The sequence below is a fragment of the Vitis vinifera genome, chromosome 17, assembly GCF_030704535.1.
Source record: "Vitis vinifera cultivar Pinot Noir 40024 chromosome 17, ASM3070453v1".
Classification (NCBI taxonomy): domain Eukaryota; kingdom Viridiplantae; phylum Streptophyta; class Magnoliopsida; order Vitales; family Vitaceae; genus Vitis; species Vitis vinifera.
In genome coordinates this window covers 13,800,001-13,816,543 of record NC_081821.1, presented here as the reverse complement: position 1 = coordinate 13,816,543, position 16,543 = coordinate 13,800,001, and the positions used below count along the sequence as shown (strand labels likewise).

The window sequence follows — 16,543 nt, the reverse complement described above, 5'->3', positions numbered from 1 at the left end:
TTGATGTTCTTAATTTAATCTAGTATTAAATATTTTTAGTATTGAGTGTGTTTGTGTGTTTTTTATTTAATTAACTTTGAATTTAATCCGTTTATATCCAATTTTGCAGTTGACTATAATTTTGTTTAATTAATTTAGTCAATTACGTGTAATTATTTTCATGTTTTAAGTATGGTAATTTTGGCTTTGATCTATTGACATTTAGTATGAGCTTTAGGAATTTTAGATAATTAATCCAGTTAATTGCATGTCATTGGTTTCATACCTTCAAAATTGTTGAACTTTGGTCTTTGATTCATCATATTTTGTTAAAATGTTAATTTATCTTAATTGATCCCATATTATTATCTCCATATGCTAAGTTTGTTGGCTTTAATCTTTGATTGATTATTTTTACTTTAATTCATGTGTTTCTTGAAATCTAAATGTTAGTCTTGAGTAATATTTTGTTAGTTTGTTTGATTAGGAAGTCATAAATTTGATGCCTTAGTGATTGTTAGTTAAATTCTATTTTTGAAGGCCACTGGAAACTCATGAAGGTTGGTCTTACCCTCACCACTTTAATTGACATGGTTTTCTAAATCTTTATTTTGTGATTTTCGTTTTCTTTTGTTTTGATTGGTATTTTGTTTTCTATGTTTTATTATTTTAAAAATTAATTCCTTTTATTTTAAAATCGAAACCTGTTTCTCCGAAGACCCCTTTAAGAAATTTTTTTTTTAAAAAAATTCATTTAAAGTCTTTAAAATAAAAAAACCCCATTTTCTTAAAATAATATGCAACCATTTTTTGATCGGTTTGCATCTTTCTCGGTTTTTTAATGAAAATTTTGGTTTAAAAATTAGACACGAATCCAAACTTGTGGTCCCACATAAATGGGATAATTCCATGTTAGATTTGTGTATATCAATTGGGGAATTGGTGAAACCCCTACATAAAAAAAAAAAAAAAAAAAAATCTTTTCAAAACTTATTTTTGCTACCACCTTTGTTGGTTGTTACAATCATATCTATTTTTTTTGGAATTGTACATAAGATGTGTGTGATAATTGATGATTTCGTATTCCTTGATCATTTTTGCTATGCTAATTAGATGAGCATGTTAGAATTTCTTATTTTATTATTTATTATCTAACCCCCCATGTCCTGAGGAAGCGCATTAGGAGTTATCTATGCTATCCAGGTATGTCCCCTGTCACCTACCTTCTAAATCCTATAAATATGATTGTCATTGTGAATTATACCTATGTTTGAGAATGCTTGGGATGTCTCGATATATGTTTCATTGTTCGATTATTTATGATAAAATGCATGTTGGGTGATATATTATCTAAACTAACCATTAATGTTTTATGATAACGCTTAAGAAGTGGTTCAGGTATGCACCCTAACTCTCTGTTATTGTGATTTGATCTTGTTTGGCATGTTATTTTTTGTAATCACCTTGGTCAACCTAGGTGCCCTTAGTTAATCAATTAATTGCCACATCTCCCCTTAACTTATTTAGTATAGACATTTATAGGGCTTAGAGGGGTGCTACCTCTTTGAGGTGCCTTCCCAATAAGTAACCTGATCCCCGGACCTAGACTCGGGTTTTTCAAAGACACGTTTTTCCAAAAATTATGGAGTCATTTGTTAGGGTTTTATTTCTTGTTTTATTTTCCCTTTAAAATAAAAATAAAATAAGTGGCGACTCCGACTTTTCTTTCCAAAAATTAATTTTTCATAAATAAAAAGCAAGTCTCGCTAATCGAGTGGGGAGGCACGTGAAAAATGCTGGTCCACATAGTGCTTTTGAGAGATTAAAAAAAAGATGTTTCTTTCAAGCATACTACATGACTGTATCTCATAACCACATCACTCGTTTCGTGTTTAAGAAGAAAAGGAGCACTAACTAAACAATTCTGGACACAACTACTTTCTAGTGCAAAATAATACCAAAGCAAAGACAAGATTCTGTGCTTTGATACCAAATGTAAGGAATACACACAACCTAATTGGATGAACACAAATTATACAAATAGAAACCTGAAGAAGTTTAGGATCAGCTATTACCTCCAACCATTGGTGTTTGATTTATTATACTCACTATTTACTGCAAGTTTTGGCTCTTCCAAAACTCTGATCTCTCATAGAAGATGGTGTAGCACCGAAGAAGAGAACAAACTAAGAGACGAGTTCGGGGACCAAAAACAATATATTTAGAGTTGTGGCTTCCCATCAAAACCACGAAGTTGCCTTTGCCACCATTTTAGAGTAGTTGTGGGTCACGTTCCTAGACTGTAAGGAATGTGGAAGATGTGTAGAAGACTTGGTCAAAGGTGTTGGACCACTTCAGATAAACTCCCACAACTAAAGAGATTGATACTCATTTTGTGTAATGGGTCTTATGGGTGTGTAACAAAAATAACATGCAAAGCCAATGACGAGTTAAATATTTTATTTGTTAAATAAGTAAAGTATTTTTATCATGTTAGACCTTAATAATTCATCTGTAGGTGGCTGTCGTGACTCACATGGTCAATACCAGTGGATCCATGAGATGTTTCCTTAAAGGGACTAGCAACAGTCCACGTGCAATTTTCTAGCTTATCTAAGGATATAAATGACCTTGGTGATGGTGGAGGGATTCCAGTCTTTCTCTTTAATTTGGCCAATCTCTTTTTTCGGTAAATTGCTGTTTGCAAAGATTTTATACTGCATTTAGTTTTTTTTTTTTGGGATGTGAGTCATCAATTGTAACAAGTTAAAAGCTTAAATTAAGGAAGTAAAAAAGTGGCCTCAAAAAGAAATTTATTTATTTATGTTTTGATTGACCAAAGGTTCATTGATTTAATGAGAACAGTGATAGTGATGGGAGAGTGATGAGACTAAGATGGTGTTTGTTTTTTTATTTAATTCTAAATAGAACCTTAATGCTTAATATCATTAAATATTAGGTTGTTTGTTTTTATAGTATTTTATTTCTATTAAATATTAAAAAGTAAAGAAAAACCAATATGTTATTTTTTCTATTTAGAAAAAGTTACACATTTTAGTTTTTTCTATTTAGTAAAAAGTTCATAATAAGTTATGAAAAAGTAGAAAAACAAACAACCTAAATTCTAAAAAAAAATTGCTTTCAGCCAAAAGCTAGAAAAACAAACACCACCTAAGTTGAAGTGAATGTCTCTATTGTAGCACAGAGATCCTCAATTTACTAGGTCTATTAACTTCACGTAATATCAAAAAATAAATGGATGTTCACATTAAAAAATTTTAAGCTATATATTTAATCAAAAGTAGGTTGGTCATTTGTATTTTTAGCACATGTCTCTAACATTATATCTTAGCAAGTATTCTTTTATTAAAAAATGTAAGTGAATTACCCAAATGTTATTGTACTTTGAAAAAGCATACACATCATTGTTAAGCTAATATGTCATTAATATGCATACTCTTTTTTGCCTATTAAAAAAAAAAAAAGACATAGTTAAGCTAATATTCCATGTCAAATAAATTGGTGATTTTATTGAGTTCCAAGCAGTTTTGAATAGTTACTGTGAACTTTGAGAAGTTTGGGAGAGTTTAAATGAGCTTTTGAGTATCTTTAAAATTAAATTAGAGAGAGGGAGGGAGGGAGGGAGGGTGTAAAAAATTAGAAGTTACATTTAGACTTCATTTCTATTGCCTCAAGAATGGAAAATTGCATTTGTTCTATGAAAACAGGTTGGAACTTCAAACCATGATGTGTTGGCATGTCAATATATCTTCCCAAACTCATGTAGTATGATACTTAACCATGCCTATTATCCTCTTGAGTTTTCATTTGGCTCTCTTTTTTTCAATTCTCCAACACATTTAATCATGACATTTGTGATCTTTGAACAATCTTAGAGAAATTAGCGGAGAAACTTGTTCAGATGTTCATACTTGAAGGTGAATTTTGGTTTTGTTTTGCTACTCCATATTTCTATTTTATTTGGACATGTAATGTAGATCGCTTGTAACTTTATTCTTATTGGTATTGTATGCTCCAAGCAGCGGTTACTTGTAGTGGAGTTACTCTCCAGTTGTGAAGAAGCTCCACAAGACGATCGATTTTTTTCTTTTGTTTATTTGCATACATTATAATCATTTTCTATTATAAGTAACCGCAATTTGAAGTATTGACTCTTCATATTGTTTGCTTCATATTGTTTGAAGTATTGACTCTATTCATGAAACGAGTAATTTTAAGTGCTTTGCATGTGGCAAACTATCCAACATTTTAATAGGACATAGAACAATATACCTCTTTCCTTACCTTTTTTCTTATGTTAAAATTAATGAAAGAAAACTTTTTTTTTTTTTTTTGTAACAATCTTAGTTGTACCCATATGATAATCCTCATTAGTTTTCATCTTGAAGCACTAATCTAATGTTTAAAAATTCCAAACATTATAGCTTAACAAAATAACAAAATTAAAGACTATAACTACAAGTGAAATTTGATTCATTTGAGCATTATTTATCTTTTAGGCAATCAGATGATTGAAATTTGATTCCTTTGCATATCATATGAGGACCACATTCTTCCTAGCTTACATTGAACTCGTCTATTGAAAATATGAGTTCTAATTTTACACTGAACTCGTCTTTTCAACATACGATTTCTGGATTTAACACTAAACTCCTCTATTGAAAAGAAAAGTTCTAATTTTACATTGAACTCGTCTTTTCAATAGACTAAGTCTATGTGGAATCCCATGCATAATAAACTATCGTAGTTTTAGAAATAGTTTAAGGAGGATGACTTTTTAATAAATATTTTTAAAAAATGTTGTACTTTTGTAGAAACACTAACAATTACCCCCATGAGCTTTTACAACAACTTCACCAACTCCACTAGTGCTACCTATTTCTCTCCTACATTACCCAACCATTTTTTCTCTCCACAAAAAATCAACGTCTAAGCATTCTTCTCTTTCTCTCTCTCTATTTTTTTAATTTTTTTTTGTCATATCCTATTGCAATCAACCTTGTAATTTTTTTTTCCACTAAGAAGGCATGTACAACCACAAAACCTCACCTTTTTTTTTTTTTCAATTCTCAAATCTCTCAACCTCCCATAGTTTTAAAAGGCTCAAGGTGCACCAAGGAGCAAAATAGTCTTGGAGCCTGAGGCATAAGGTGCGGGCTTTAATGAAGTGAGGCACACCCTAATTTATATATATATATATAATATAATCAAATTTAACAATAATTTATTTGTCCTAAACACATAAATCATCAAATATCATCCAAAACTTCAATTTAATCAACAAAAAACATAAAAATAAAGAACTCCAAGCATAAAACAAATCCAAATCCATATTGCTAATAGCCTAATACATATCCAAAATCCAAAGTTTCCAAACCAAAACATGAAATTTGTCCGCAATTCAAAAACATCATTAAAAAACACTTAAATAACAAATTTGCCCACAACAAGCAATCATCACTCCTCCTCTAAATCAACAAAATCATCATCATCATCATCATCATCATCATTTCCATCATCACATATGTAGCCTTCCCCATCTTCTTCATATGTTGAATCAACCATGTCTTCATCTTCATCTTCATCTATTAGTGAATGAGAAGGCAAAGTTCTAGAACTTGAAGCTATCCCCCTCGTTGGTGGTATTATGCTTGAGCTTACTCTAGCTCTATCTCTAGTATAAATCCTGGCCTCCTCAGCTCTAATAGCTCTAGCAACATCACTCCATGTCAAATTATCATCATCAAATACAAAATCATTTTGTGCACCTTCATGAGAATCCTCATCTTCCATTATTCCTATCAACCATTCATTCTATATCTTTTAAGGAAATTGGGTCAATGGTGTTACGTTCATTGTATCTTCTCTTCAAGGCTCGATTATACTTAATGTATACCAAATCATTCAAGCGTTGATGATCTAACCTATTTCTCCTCTTGCTATGAATCTGCAAAAATTCATAAGCTCATAAATATATTTTAAAGTTTTAACTTTTAAGTTACATTCAAGACTCTATTAGACTATTACTTGTAATTATTTTGGTCACTTACATTTTCAAAGATGCTCCAATTCTGTTCACAACCCAATGCACTGCATGTTAAGTTGAGGACTTTCATTGCAAACCTTTGCAAATTTGGAGTTGAAGCTCCATATGCAGCTCACCATTCAGCTATAGTATAGATATTAACAATTTAGTGAAACAATTCACCTATTTTAGCAAAAATACAATATAGTCATTTAAATAAACAAAACTAAATAACTAACCTGGTGCTCTAGTCTTCCTTGTCCTAACAGTTAACTCATTCCTGAATAGTCCTTAGGCATTTGTGTACAAACTCACTTTAGCCACAACTTTTTCTTACTTAATAGGGTCTCTTGTTAGCCTTAAGATGAATTTATACAAATCACTCATAATCTTTGCATCATACTATATTTCTGGTTTATCATAGAAGAATTCTGGGTTAAAATATACCCTATTGCATGCAAAGGCCAATGAAGCCGAATCTCCCACCTCTTATCAATGATTTTGAAGATTTCTTTGTACTTATCTTCATTTCCATTAAAAATTTTCACAATTGTATCCTTAGCTCTATTCATGGCCTCATAAATGTATCCCATATGAGTTTTTTTTTTCACCATCAACCATACGAAGCACATGAATTAAGGGACCTGAAACCTTTAAGCAAAACATAATAGTGTTCCAAAATGAAGGTATTAGAACTATGTTGGCTATAGTTTTCCCCTTTTACTCTTTTGCCCATTTACTATTTGACCAATCTGAACTTGTAAACATCTTCCTCAAGTTGTTTTTTTGTTCATGCAATCGTGATAATGTGATGAAAGCAGTTGAAAACCGAGTCTTAGCAAGCCTAAGCAATTCCCTTTGTCCAGTAAACAACCTCATCATGTTGAGTAGCCCTGAGCGATTATAAATATACCCATTTAGTGATATAGCCCTCTCCAATGTCCTCTTGATGTTTGGTAACTTTCCAATATCTTCCAACATCAAGTTAAGGCAATGTGCAACACATGGTGTCCAATACAAATGCAGACGTTTTGATTCTAACAACCTCCCTATGTGACATTGTAGATAATAAATAATTCAAAATTTTAAAAGTAAATAAAAATTCAAGAAATAATATTTATTACCTGCCTTCACATAACTTGAGTGATTATCTGTTATAACTTGAATTACATTCTCCTCACCAACTTACTCTACCCATTTGTCAAGTAACTCAAACATCTTTTCTCCTGTCTTAATCATTGAAGAAGCATCAATAGATTCCATGAACATGGTTCCCTTTGAACAATTAACCAAAAAGTTCACCAAAGTTCTCTTTCCTATCGGTCCATCCATCCGACATAATTGAACATCCATTTTTTTTCCATTCCACCATATGATCTTTCATCAAATCTTTTATGAGAGCCAATTCTTTCTTAAGGTTAGTAACTCTTACCTCATGAAGAATTGGTCCCTTCATACGCACACCATATTGGCCAATAGCCTCAATTATTGGTTGGAAACTGGGATATGTGACTACATTAAATGGAATAGCAGCTTCATACATCCACCGTGTGATAAGCATACAAGTTCTTTCTCTTGCTTCATTTTTGTAGGTATCATTGATGGTAGTTTGATTCATCTTCCACTCCTTCGATTTTGAACAACCATCTTTGCATTAGGAGTGAAAAAATGATCCATAGGGCCTTTTTGTCTTGGATTTTTTGAAGAAAACATCCTACCACTACTTCCTCCTCGGTTACTACCTCCACTAGAAATGTTGGTGACATTCATTCTAATATTAATCTCCTCACCAAAATCTTCATCTTCCAAACCAAACAAATCTTCATTAACATCTTCGCTCCCCATATTCATTTGCTCTTTTTGACTTTTCTTGGAACTCATATACTCTTCCATTTCTTCTTTAACATGTTCCGAACATTTTCTACACTTTTTAGCATTTCTATATCCACCAACAAGATGTTGTTTGTGTGTATATATATCTCATTTGGTTCCTTTATTACAAAAATGCATATGATGATGTTCAAATTTTTTTCATTAACCAAACAAGCATACTTCCATCTGGGATCTCTTCTTCCACTTGCACTAGAGTCCACTTGAGTTTCATTCACATTATCCATATTGCAAACAAATTATCTATACTACAATAAAATAATTATAATTAAATTAAGAAAAAAATTGAAAAAAAAATATGCATATCACATTAACAAAAAATATGCGCATGAGTGTTTTTTGTTTGTTTATTTTTATTTAGTAAAATTTTCATGTTAAAATACAATATTTATATATATTTTTTTTAAATGCCAATGAGAGTTATGAGACAAGAATGGAAAAAAATGTAGAAAAGTGAAAAAAAAAAGAGAAAAATACCGAGGTCCCGGAAATGTATGTGACTATTTTCCCTTATTTTTCTCATATTTTTCCTTTATTTTTCCTCTTCTTCTTTGTCTTCTTCACTTCTCCACTGCACGACTGAGGCTAGGGTAAGATTTGGGAGTGATGTTGTGTTGAAAACAACTAGAAAAGGGGGCTGGAAGGGAAAACATGGCCAAAACTGTGGAATTTTGGCCTCTTTTTTTTTTTTTTTTTAAAGGAACATGCTCCAAAACGACGTCATTTTGGCTTGTTCCTTTTAAAATAAAAAAGGGCCAAAACGACGTTGTTTTGGACTGTGTTCTTTTAAAAGAATAGGGACCAAACGACGTCGTTTTGGTCCCAAAAAAAAATAAAAAAATTAGGGCTTCTTTGCCCTCTGCAACCCGACACCGAAGAAGAAGAGAATGAGAAGAAGAAGAAGAAGGTAGGGGATCGAGGCGTACCTGAGGACTGCGTCGCGCCTAAGCGGCGCCTTCATGAAGAGGCGTCACCTGCCTTTAGGCGAGGCGCTGGAGGGTGGCGTCGCACCACCCGGAGCCTTTCACAACTATGCATACAACTCTCGCTCAATAGGGAAATTGTACAATATACCAATATGGGAACTTATGCCGTATGAGGTTAATTACTAGTCAAAGCTCATATCAGTATGTTAAGGTGAATAAGAATGGAAATAGTAGAAGGGATTTAAGAGTAGATCATGCTGGAACTAACCCGAATAAGAATTAAGGAAAAATCAGTAAGAATGGGAAATATTCTTGAAGTAAAGTTAATGATTTTTCCACAGAATTAATTTTGTTTTTTTTTGTTTTTTGGCCTTAGTCACTATTGAATCCTAATGTTTGAAATTTGCCTGAAAATTGACAAACTTGATCAATGTTGAAATGGATAATATGGTTGTGTTCTGTCATTGCATGGATAGAGAACACACAGTATTAAAAATTGAATAGAAAAGACCTGTTTTATTAATTTTTACCCAAAAAAGAACAGTAAGAATGATAAGAAATACTGACATTTTTCTAGGTTATGTCAACATGTCAAGTGATCATCTTGGACTCCAGAAGCTCCAAAGAGTGGAGCAAAGCCTGTAGATTCATTGGTAACGATTGTTCTTCATTATGGAATGATGCAAAGCCAATGACGAGTTAAATATTTTATTTGTTGAATAAGCAAAGTATTTTTATCATGTTAGACCTTAATAATTCATCTACGGGTGGCTGTCGTGACTCACATGGTCAATACCAGTAGATCCATGAAATGTTTCCTTAAAGGGACTAGCAGCAGTCCACTTGTGCAATTTTCTAGCTTATCTGAGGATACAAGTGACCTTGGTGATGGTGGAGGGACTCCAACCTTTCTCTTTAATTTGGCCAATCTCTTCTTTCGGTAAATTGCTGTCTGCAAAGATTTTATACTGCATTTAGTTTTTTTTTTTGGGATGTGAGTCATCAATTGTAACAAGTTAAAAGCTTAAATTAAGGAAGTAAAAAAGTGGCCTCAAAAAGCCATTTATTTATTTATTTTCTGATTGCAATTGACCAAAGGTTCATTGATTTAATGAGAACGGTGATAGTGACGGGAGAGTGATGAGATTAAGGTGGTGTTTGTTTTTTTATTTAATTCTAAATAGAACCTTAATGCTTAATAGTATTAAATATTAGATTGTTTGTTTTTGTACTATTTTATTTTTATTAATTATTAAAAAGTAAAAAAAATCAATATGTTATTTTTTCTATTTAAGAACAGTTACATATTTGGTTTTTTTATTTAGTAAAAAATTTATAATAAGTTATGAAAAAGTAGAAAAACAAACAACCTAAATTTTAAAAACAAATTACTTTTAGCAAAAAGTTTAAAAAACAAACACCACCCGAATTGAAGTGAATGTCTCTATTGTAGTACAGAGATCCTCAATTTACTAGGTCTATTAACTTCACGAAATATCATAAAATAAATGTATGTTCACTTTAAAAAAATTTAAGCTATATATTTAATCAGAAGTAGGTTGGTCATTTGTATTTTTAGCACATGTCTCTAACATTGTATCTTAGCAAGTATTCTTTTATTAAAAAATGTAAGTGATTACCCAAATGTTATTGTACTTTGAAAAAGCATACACATCATTGTTAAGCTAATATGTCATTAATATGCATACTCTTTTTTGCCTTTTAAAAAAAAAAAGACATTGTTAAGCTAATAAAGTGGTGATTTTATTGAGTTCCAAGCATGCAGTTTTGAATAGTTACTGTGAGCTTGTTGAAGTTTGGGAGAGTTTAAAATTAAATTAGAGAGAGGGAGGGAGGGAGGGAGGGTGTAAAAAATTAGAAGTTACATTTAGACTTCATTTCTATTGCCTCAAGAAGGGAAAATTGCATTTGTTCTATGAAAACAGGTTGGAACTTCAAACCATGATGTGTTGGCATGTCAATATATCTTACCAAACTCATGTAGTATGATTCTCGAGTTTTCATTTGGCTCTCTTTTTTTTCAATTCTCCAACACATTTAATCATGACATTTGTGATCTTTGAACAATCTCAGAGAAATTAGCGGAGGAACTTGTTCAGATGTTCATACTTGAAGGTGAATTTTGGTTTTGTTTTGCTACTCCATATTTCTATTTTATTTGGACATGTAAGGTAGATCACTTGTCTTTGCTTGTAACTCTATTCTTATTGGTATTGTATGCTCTAAGCAGCGGTTGCTTGTAGTGGAGTTACTCTCCATCCTCCACAAGACGATCGATATTGTTGGACAGATGAGCTGTATCCAGGGGAACTTCATGATTTGGGTTGCATTCAAAAAAAAATTGTTGGGTTTTGAATCTCATTCGCCTGTTATACGTTCTAATCATGAGATCTTACAGGTATAAAACATTCCACCATTGTATAATGCATATAATTAATTGTTTGAAAGTATGCATTTGCTTTTGAGTTAGATGTGTATATGCATGTGATTCAATTATGCCATTTAGATTAGCCCTATGAGAATTGATACTTGTCCAAGACTACTTTACTACCACTATACCAACATGTTTGAGTTGAAGACACAAAATTTGAAGCTAAGGTAAGAATGTGGTATAGTGAGAGACTTGAAGTTAGATACCAATATCTGTTTTCAATTGAGGTTAATTTATAATAAGTTTAAGAAAGCTCCAATTTTATTAAACATTCTATTGTGTTCTAACTAGGTTTTTGTGCTTATAAAAATTCAATTCCTCAAGTATGAAAACATAAGTGAGAGACTTGAAGTTAGATACCAATATCTGTTTTCAAAAATTGTCATTATAATTTGAAATTCTCACCATTTTGATTGGTTGAGCATGAATGGTTACTCAGGTTCTGATCCCTGTTTTCCTTTATAGGGTTGATGAAATATTTGCTATAATTGGGGAGGAAAATCCTGAACCTGCTTATATGGCAAAAAGAAGGAGAGAAGTACTACTACAATGAATCCATCAAAGATTCTGCAGACCACGATAGGCTAAAAATTGGGTAGTCCTATAATTTATCTAGAGCAAAGTGTAAGACTTTTTTTTTTTTTTTTCCTGAAATGTCATGTTCATCACTCTTATGTACGCATACATCCTATTATTATTTTATTGAATTAATTTGGATAATTTTTTTATTTTTTTATTTTTAACAAACACATTATTTAAATAATTTTTTTTTTATAAAAAAAAGTATCATAATTTATTTAAAATAACTTTAGCATAAAAGTTTTTATATTATTAATGAAAATTTTGGATGAAAAAGATAGATGATTTTTTTTATTTTTTTTTTATTTTTACATTTCTAAAAATGCAAATATATAAAACAACCTAAAAACTCTGATTCAAATAATATTTCTCTTTTAAAAAATCATAATTTAATTAAAAATAATAAGATTTCATATCATGTATTTACATATTTGTTTTTGTAAACTTTATTTTTTTAATTTGAATTTGTCATCTCATTGATATCCACCGACCCACTTGTATCCTTACATCATTTAATTGACTTTTCTTTTCTATTTGTCATTTTAATCCACTTATTTTGATTAATTTATTCAGTAAAAAAAATAGATTTAGATAATGTTTCTCTATTTTTTATGTGATAATAATGTGAGTTTTCATATTAATTTATTCAATAAATAAATAATTTAGATCATGTTATTTTTTTATGTCAATAAAAGTAAAAGTTAAATTATATTCACAAAATTTCTTAATAAAAAATGGGAAATATATTGTAAAAAAAATAAAACAAATAGAGTTAAAATTTAATTTTCCAACTTAATTCTTATTAATTTATTCAATAAAAAAAACCCTTTAATAAAAATTGTTGCCTTCTTAATTTATCTTATCCTTTTTTTAGTTGACATTATCTAAATATTTAAATATTTTCAATTCATACCATCTAAATAAGAATCTTCTCGTTATATTATATAAAAAGTATGAATTTACTTTATATCTTTGAAAAATCATTTAAAAATTTTTTAGAATGTGAGATAATAAATTTTTTTTGTATCTCTTTTTTTTTTTTTAAAAATTGTTTTTAAAATCATTAATTTTAGTGTAAATCTTTAAAAAATTTCTTGCACCTTATATTTACGACTACTTTTTTATTTTAAAAATAGAAAACATGAAATATATAGGATGTCGAAGAATTCAATTCTCAAACAAAATATAGAAAGGAAATAGTTTGCATACAATGTGTAATGTAATGTAAGCTTCAAGTAGAAATAACCTTAAAAGAAACAATTTCAAGGTTTTCGTAAAACATTAACGTAACCATATTTATTGAAGTCTTAGAATACAAAACTCTATGGTTGGGATGTCGGATGTACTCTCTTACAAAGATAGACATGTCACACAAATCTAAAAGCAAATTACATGCATCAAAATGATGAGTCAAAATCAAGAATGAAAGAACAAATAACCGTCCAAGAGGTACTGCCTATATGCCGATATTTGCTGCATAGAGATGCTATGATCCATGTCGAACATCATATTCTCAGACAACCCCATCTGCGGCATGGAATTTGTGGGATGGGTGTTAAACATCATCGTATTCTTGGATACCGACATCTCTTGCATGGTAAGATCAGTCCCCATCTTCTGATATGAAGTTGAAGGATCAGGGTTATTCGTGAACATCCCATGAGCTGGATCATAATGAATTGGGACCTGAAATTGAGTACTGTGGTGCAGGAGCTCACTGCTGGATGCCTTCCCACTTCCAAATTCTGGATATCCGTTATTCTCCATATTCATCATCATCATCGGGTTCAAATCAGATTCAACCACTCCACCACTTGTATCGGGAAAATCCAAATCATATAAGAACATTTCAATGCCTTGAAAGGCATGCTCAGCTGTAGGCAAACCCGGGATATGAGGGGAGTTCACAGGAGTCTTACTCATCAAGCCCGCTTCTCCCTTCTTCAAATCAATCAGACTTATCACATGTTCAAGTTTCCTGTCCAATTGATCATTTATTTCCATCAGATTTTCATAGGAAAGCCCATCCAGTTCCAATCCAGTCTCAGAAGTCTGCCCTTTGGTTTCGCCATTTTTTTCCTGCAGCTTTTGCAGCTCAACTTCGGCCTTCCTCTTTCTGCTTTCAAGAATGTCAGATAAATCCACCGTCCTCTTTCCATGGTCTTCCTTCATGTACTTGTTCACTATATGTTGAACTTCATAGTGATTTTCAGGCCAAACATCAGGCTGAGAAGAATAGGAGCCATTGCCATTCTGATCACAATACATGATCATACACGCTTCAACATCACATAGAGTTGACAACTCCTGGAGCTTTTTCTTCAAGCCCTTTTGCCTATTTCGGAAAGTTCTGCACCGAAGTTTCTCATTAGCGATCAACTCCATTTTTAACTTGCCACGACCCATTCTGAAGACGAAGAAGAAGAAGAAGAAGAAGAAGAAGAAGAAGAAGAAGAAGAAGAAAGATTGATCAAAATTCAATCACTGGGTATGTGGAGCAACAGAAGAAAAAGGGGTGAGATCGATCAAGAACAGCGCTTCTCCTCTAATGTCAATGGGTCACCTGTGCTATTTATAGAAAACCTAAGCTATGGAAACCAGATTTAGAAACCAAATATAAAATACCCATAAAAATAAAAATAAAAAGTGAATGATCAATTACTAATAATGATTAGGAATTTAAGATTCTAATATTTTTTTGACGTTGCTAAAAACGTTGGGAAAAGTATAGCATTGGAGCGATTGAGATCAAAACGGACGCAGCTTTCATCTTCTCTGGCACCGCTCAGATGGGAAGGATCTTGCTATTCCTAACAGGCTTCCTCTTCTATTATTCATCTATGCCTGCCATGAGACGTGCCTGTGGCTTTGGTGAAGGATAAACGGAGAAAGTCCCAACCGCATGGGATTTCTACCAACGGCGTTGTTGGGAGCCTCTTTGAAACGCGTCGTTTCGGTTTCACCGTTTGGCGCCCGTAGGTCGATTGATCAAGTTCTGTGCGTGGCTTGATCCTAGGCGGAATGGACCATGGAAACCCTAGACGCAACTTCTTCTTGTTCTTCTTCGTGTGTCTACTTTTGGATAGTTTGAGTTTGGAAGTATCTAATGAGTTTCATGTGACATCCCAAAACCCGGAGGCCAATGGCACCACGATCACTTCACAAACAAAATTCTAGAGCCCCGTCTATTCCCATAATTGATCACATTTGATGACTGCCCTTCAATACAAATCCTCCATGGCTTTGCTGCGTGTTGTTCTTAACTGAATCCAAAATTCTCATAAGGTGAGTTCAAAGCCCTGGATTATGCAAATTTGGACCTCTACGTTCTTTGTTTGCAAATTCAAGATTACTTTTAGTTTTACTATGAAAAGAAACTCAAGTATAAGTAAAATTATTAAGAGATTTATATATTTTTAAATTAGTTAATCTTGATATAAAAAAGTTAAATAAATTTAAAAAATTTAAAGTACTGTATAATACTAATTTATTGATTTTAAATATATTTTTTATTTTTCCATTTTTTATTTCTTTCATTCTATTCTTCTTCTCTATTTTATTTTCCTTTTATTTTCTTTCATGCTTTCCGAGAATCAAACATAACTTTATGGAATCCCCTGATTCTAAAAAAAGTAGGCATGAAATCTACCTTAATTATATTTCATTCCAAAAGAGGGGGAGGGAATATTTATAAACACATGGAAAAACAAACAAATAAAATAATTGAATTGGATTTGATCAGGAAAAGCCATCTTATTATAAAGCTACAATTTGGTAGATCACGCAATTACCAATAGTCATTGCAAGAACACCCCCTTTCTCTGAAATGGTGGAAACAAACTCTATCTCTTAGTATTATTTCTCTATTGTAAACCTCAGATATGAGCTTTATGACCTCATGGCAGTCTCTACAAGCTCTAAGGTTCTTCACAATTCTAATGGGTGAGCCATTGGGGGTGTGTAGCAGGCCATAAGCAATAGCCAACCTCTCACTATGAAGGCCTAATGCATACTCTTTTTCCTCTTCATCTATGTCATGGAGCACATCAACTGTAGAAGCTACATGGCCCACTTGTTTCAACTTTCTAGCCATTTGGTGTAGCATCCCATAAATCTTTTCCCTTTTTGGGTGTGATTCATTCTCCCATGATGAACTTGTGGACCATGAAATTTATCTCTATGGAGCTCCACCCATGTTGTTTTTTGGGTGCCTTCTCTTTCATTAGGCTCCTAACTTGGCAAACGCTTGACCATCTGCCTAGAGAAGCATACACATTGGACACAAACACATAATTCTCAGGGCTGCTTGGATCTAGCTTGAGGATTTTTCTACTTATGTGCTCTCCAAGGCCTTTATATCCATGTGTCTTGCAGGCACCAAGCAGTGTTCGCCAAAGAACAACGTTAGGCTCAATGGGCATTGTTTGGATGAATTTGTGGGCATGACCCACCATCCCTGCTCGACAAAATAGATCAACCATGCAACCATAATGCTTTATTTGGGGAGTAATTTTGTATTCAGTCCACATGGTCTCGAAAATTTGATGACCCTTTTCAACCAATCCAGAGTGGCTGTATGCAGATAAAACACTAGTGAAAGTGACACAATTGGGGATTATCTTTGATCTTTTCATGGCATCAAACAATTGCAGAGCTTTCTCATCGTGCCCA

The 16,543-nt window shown here is 32.3% G+C and overlaps 3 protein-coding genes across 3 annotated transcripts in view; all 3 read right to left on the bottom strand.

Annotated features, from left to right (window-relative positions):
- Window positions 1–13,288: 13,288 nt before the first annotated feature.
- Window positions 13,289–14,334, bottom strand: LOC132252774 (MADS-box transcription factor PHERES 1-like). The gene has a single exon (XM_059733975.1). The coding sequence runs from the start codon at window positions 14,276–14,278 to the stop codon at window positions 13,289–13,291; it is 990 nt and encodes a 329-aa protein (XP_059589958.1). The 5' UTR covers window positions 14,279–14,334.
- A 1,325-nt stretch (window positions 14,335–15,659) lies between these two features.
- On the bottom strand, window positions 15,660–15,965 carry LOC104878172 (pentatricopeptide repeat-containing protein DWY1, chloroplastic-like). Its single transcript, XM_010648040.1, has one exon. It carries the CDS (start codon window positions 15,963–15,965, stop codon window positions 15,660–15,662), a length of 306 nt encoding a protein of 101 aa, XP_010646342.1.
- A 43-nt stretch (window positions 15,966–16,008) lies between these two features.
- LOC132252540 (pentatricopeptide repeat-containing protein At5g66520-like) overlaps window positions 16,009–16,543 on the bottom strand; it is a 1,176-nt gene continuing 641 nt past the window's right edge. The window contains exon 1 of the mRNA XM_059733974.1: window positions 16,009–16,543. This exon is cut by the window's right edge and continues 641 nt beyond it. Coding sequence (XP_059589957.1) covers window positions 16,009–16,543 — 535 coding nt within the window.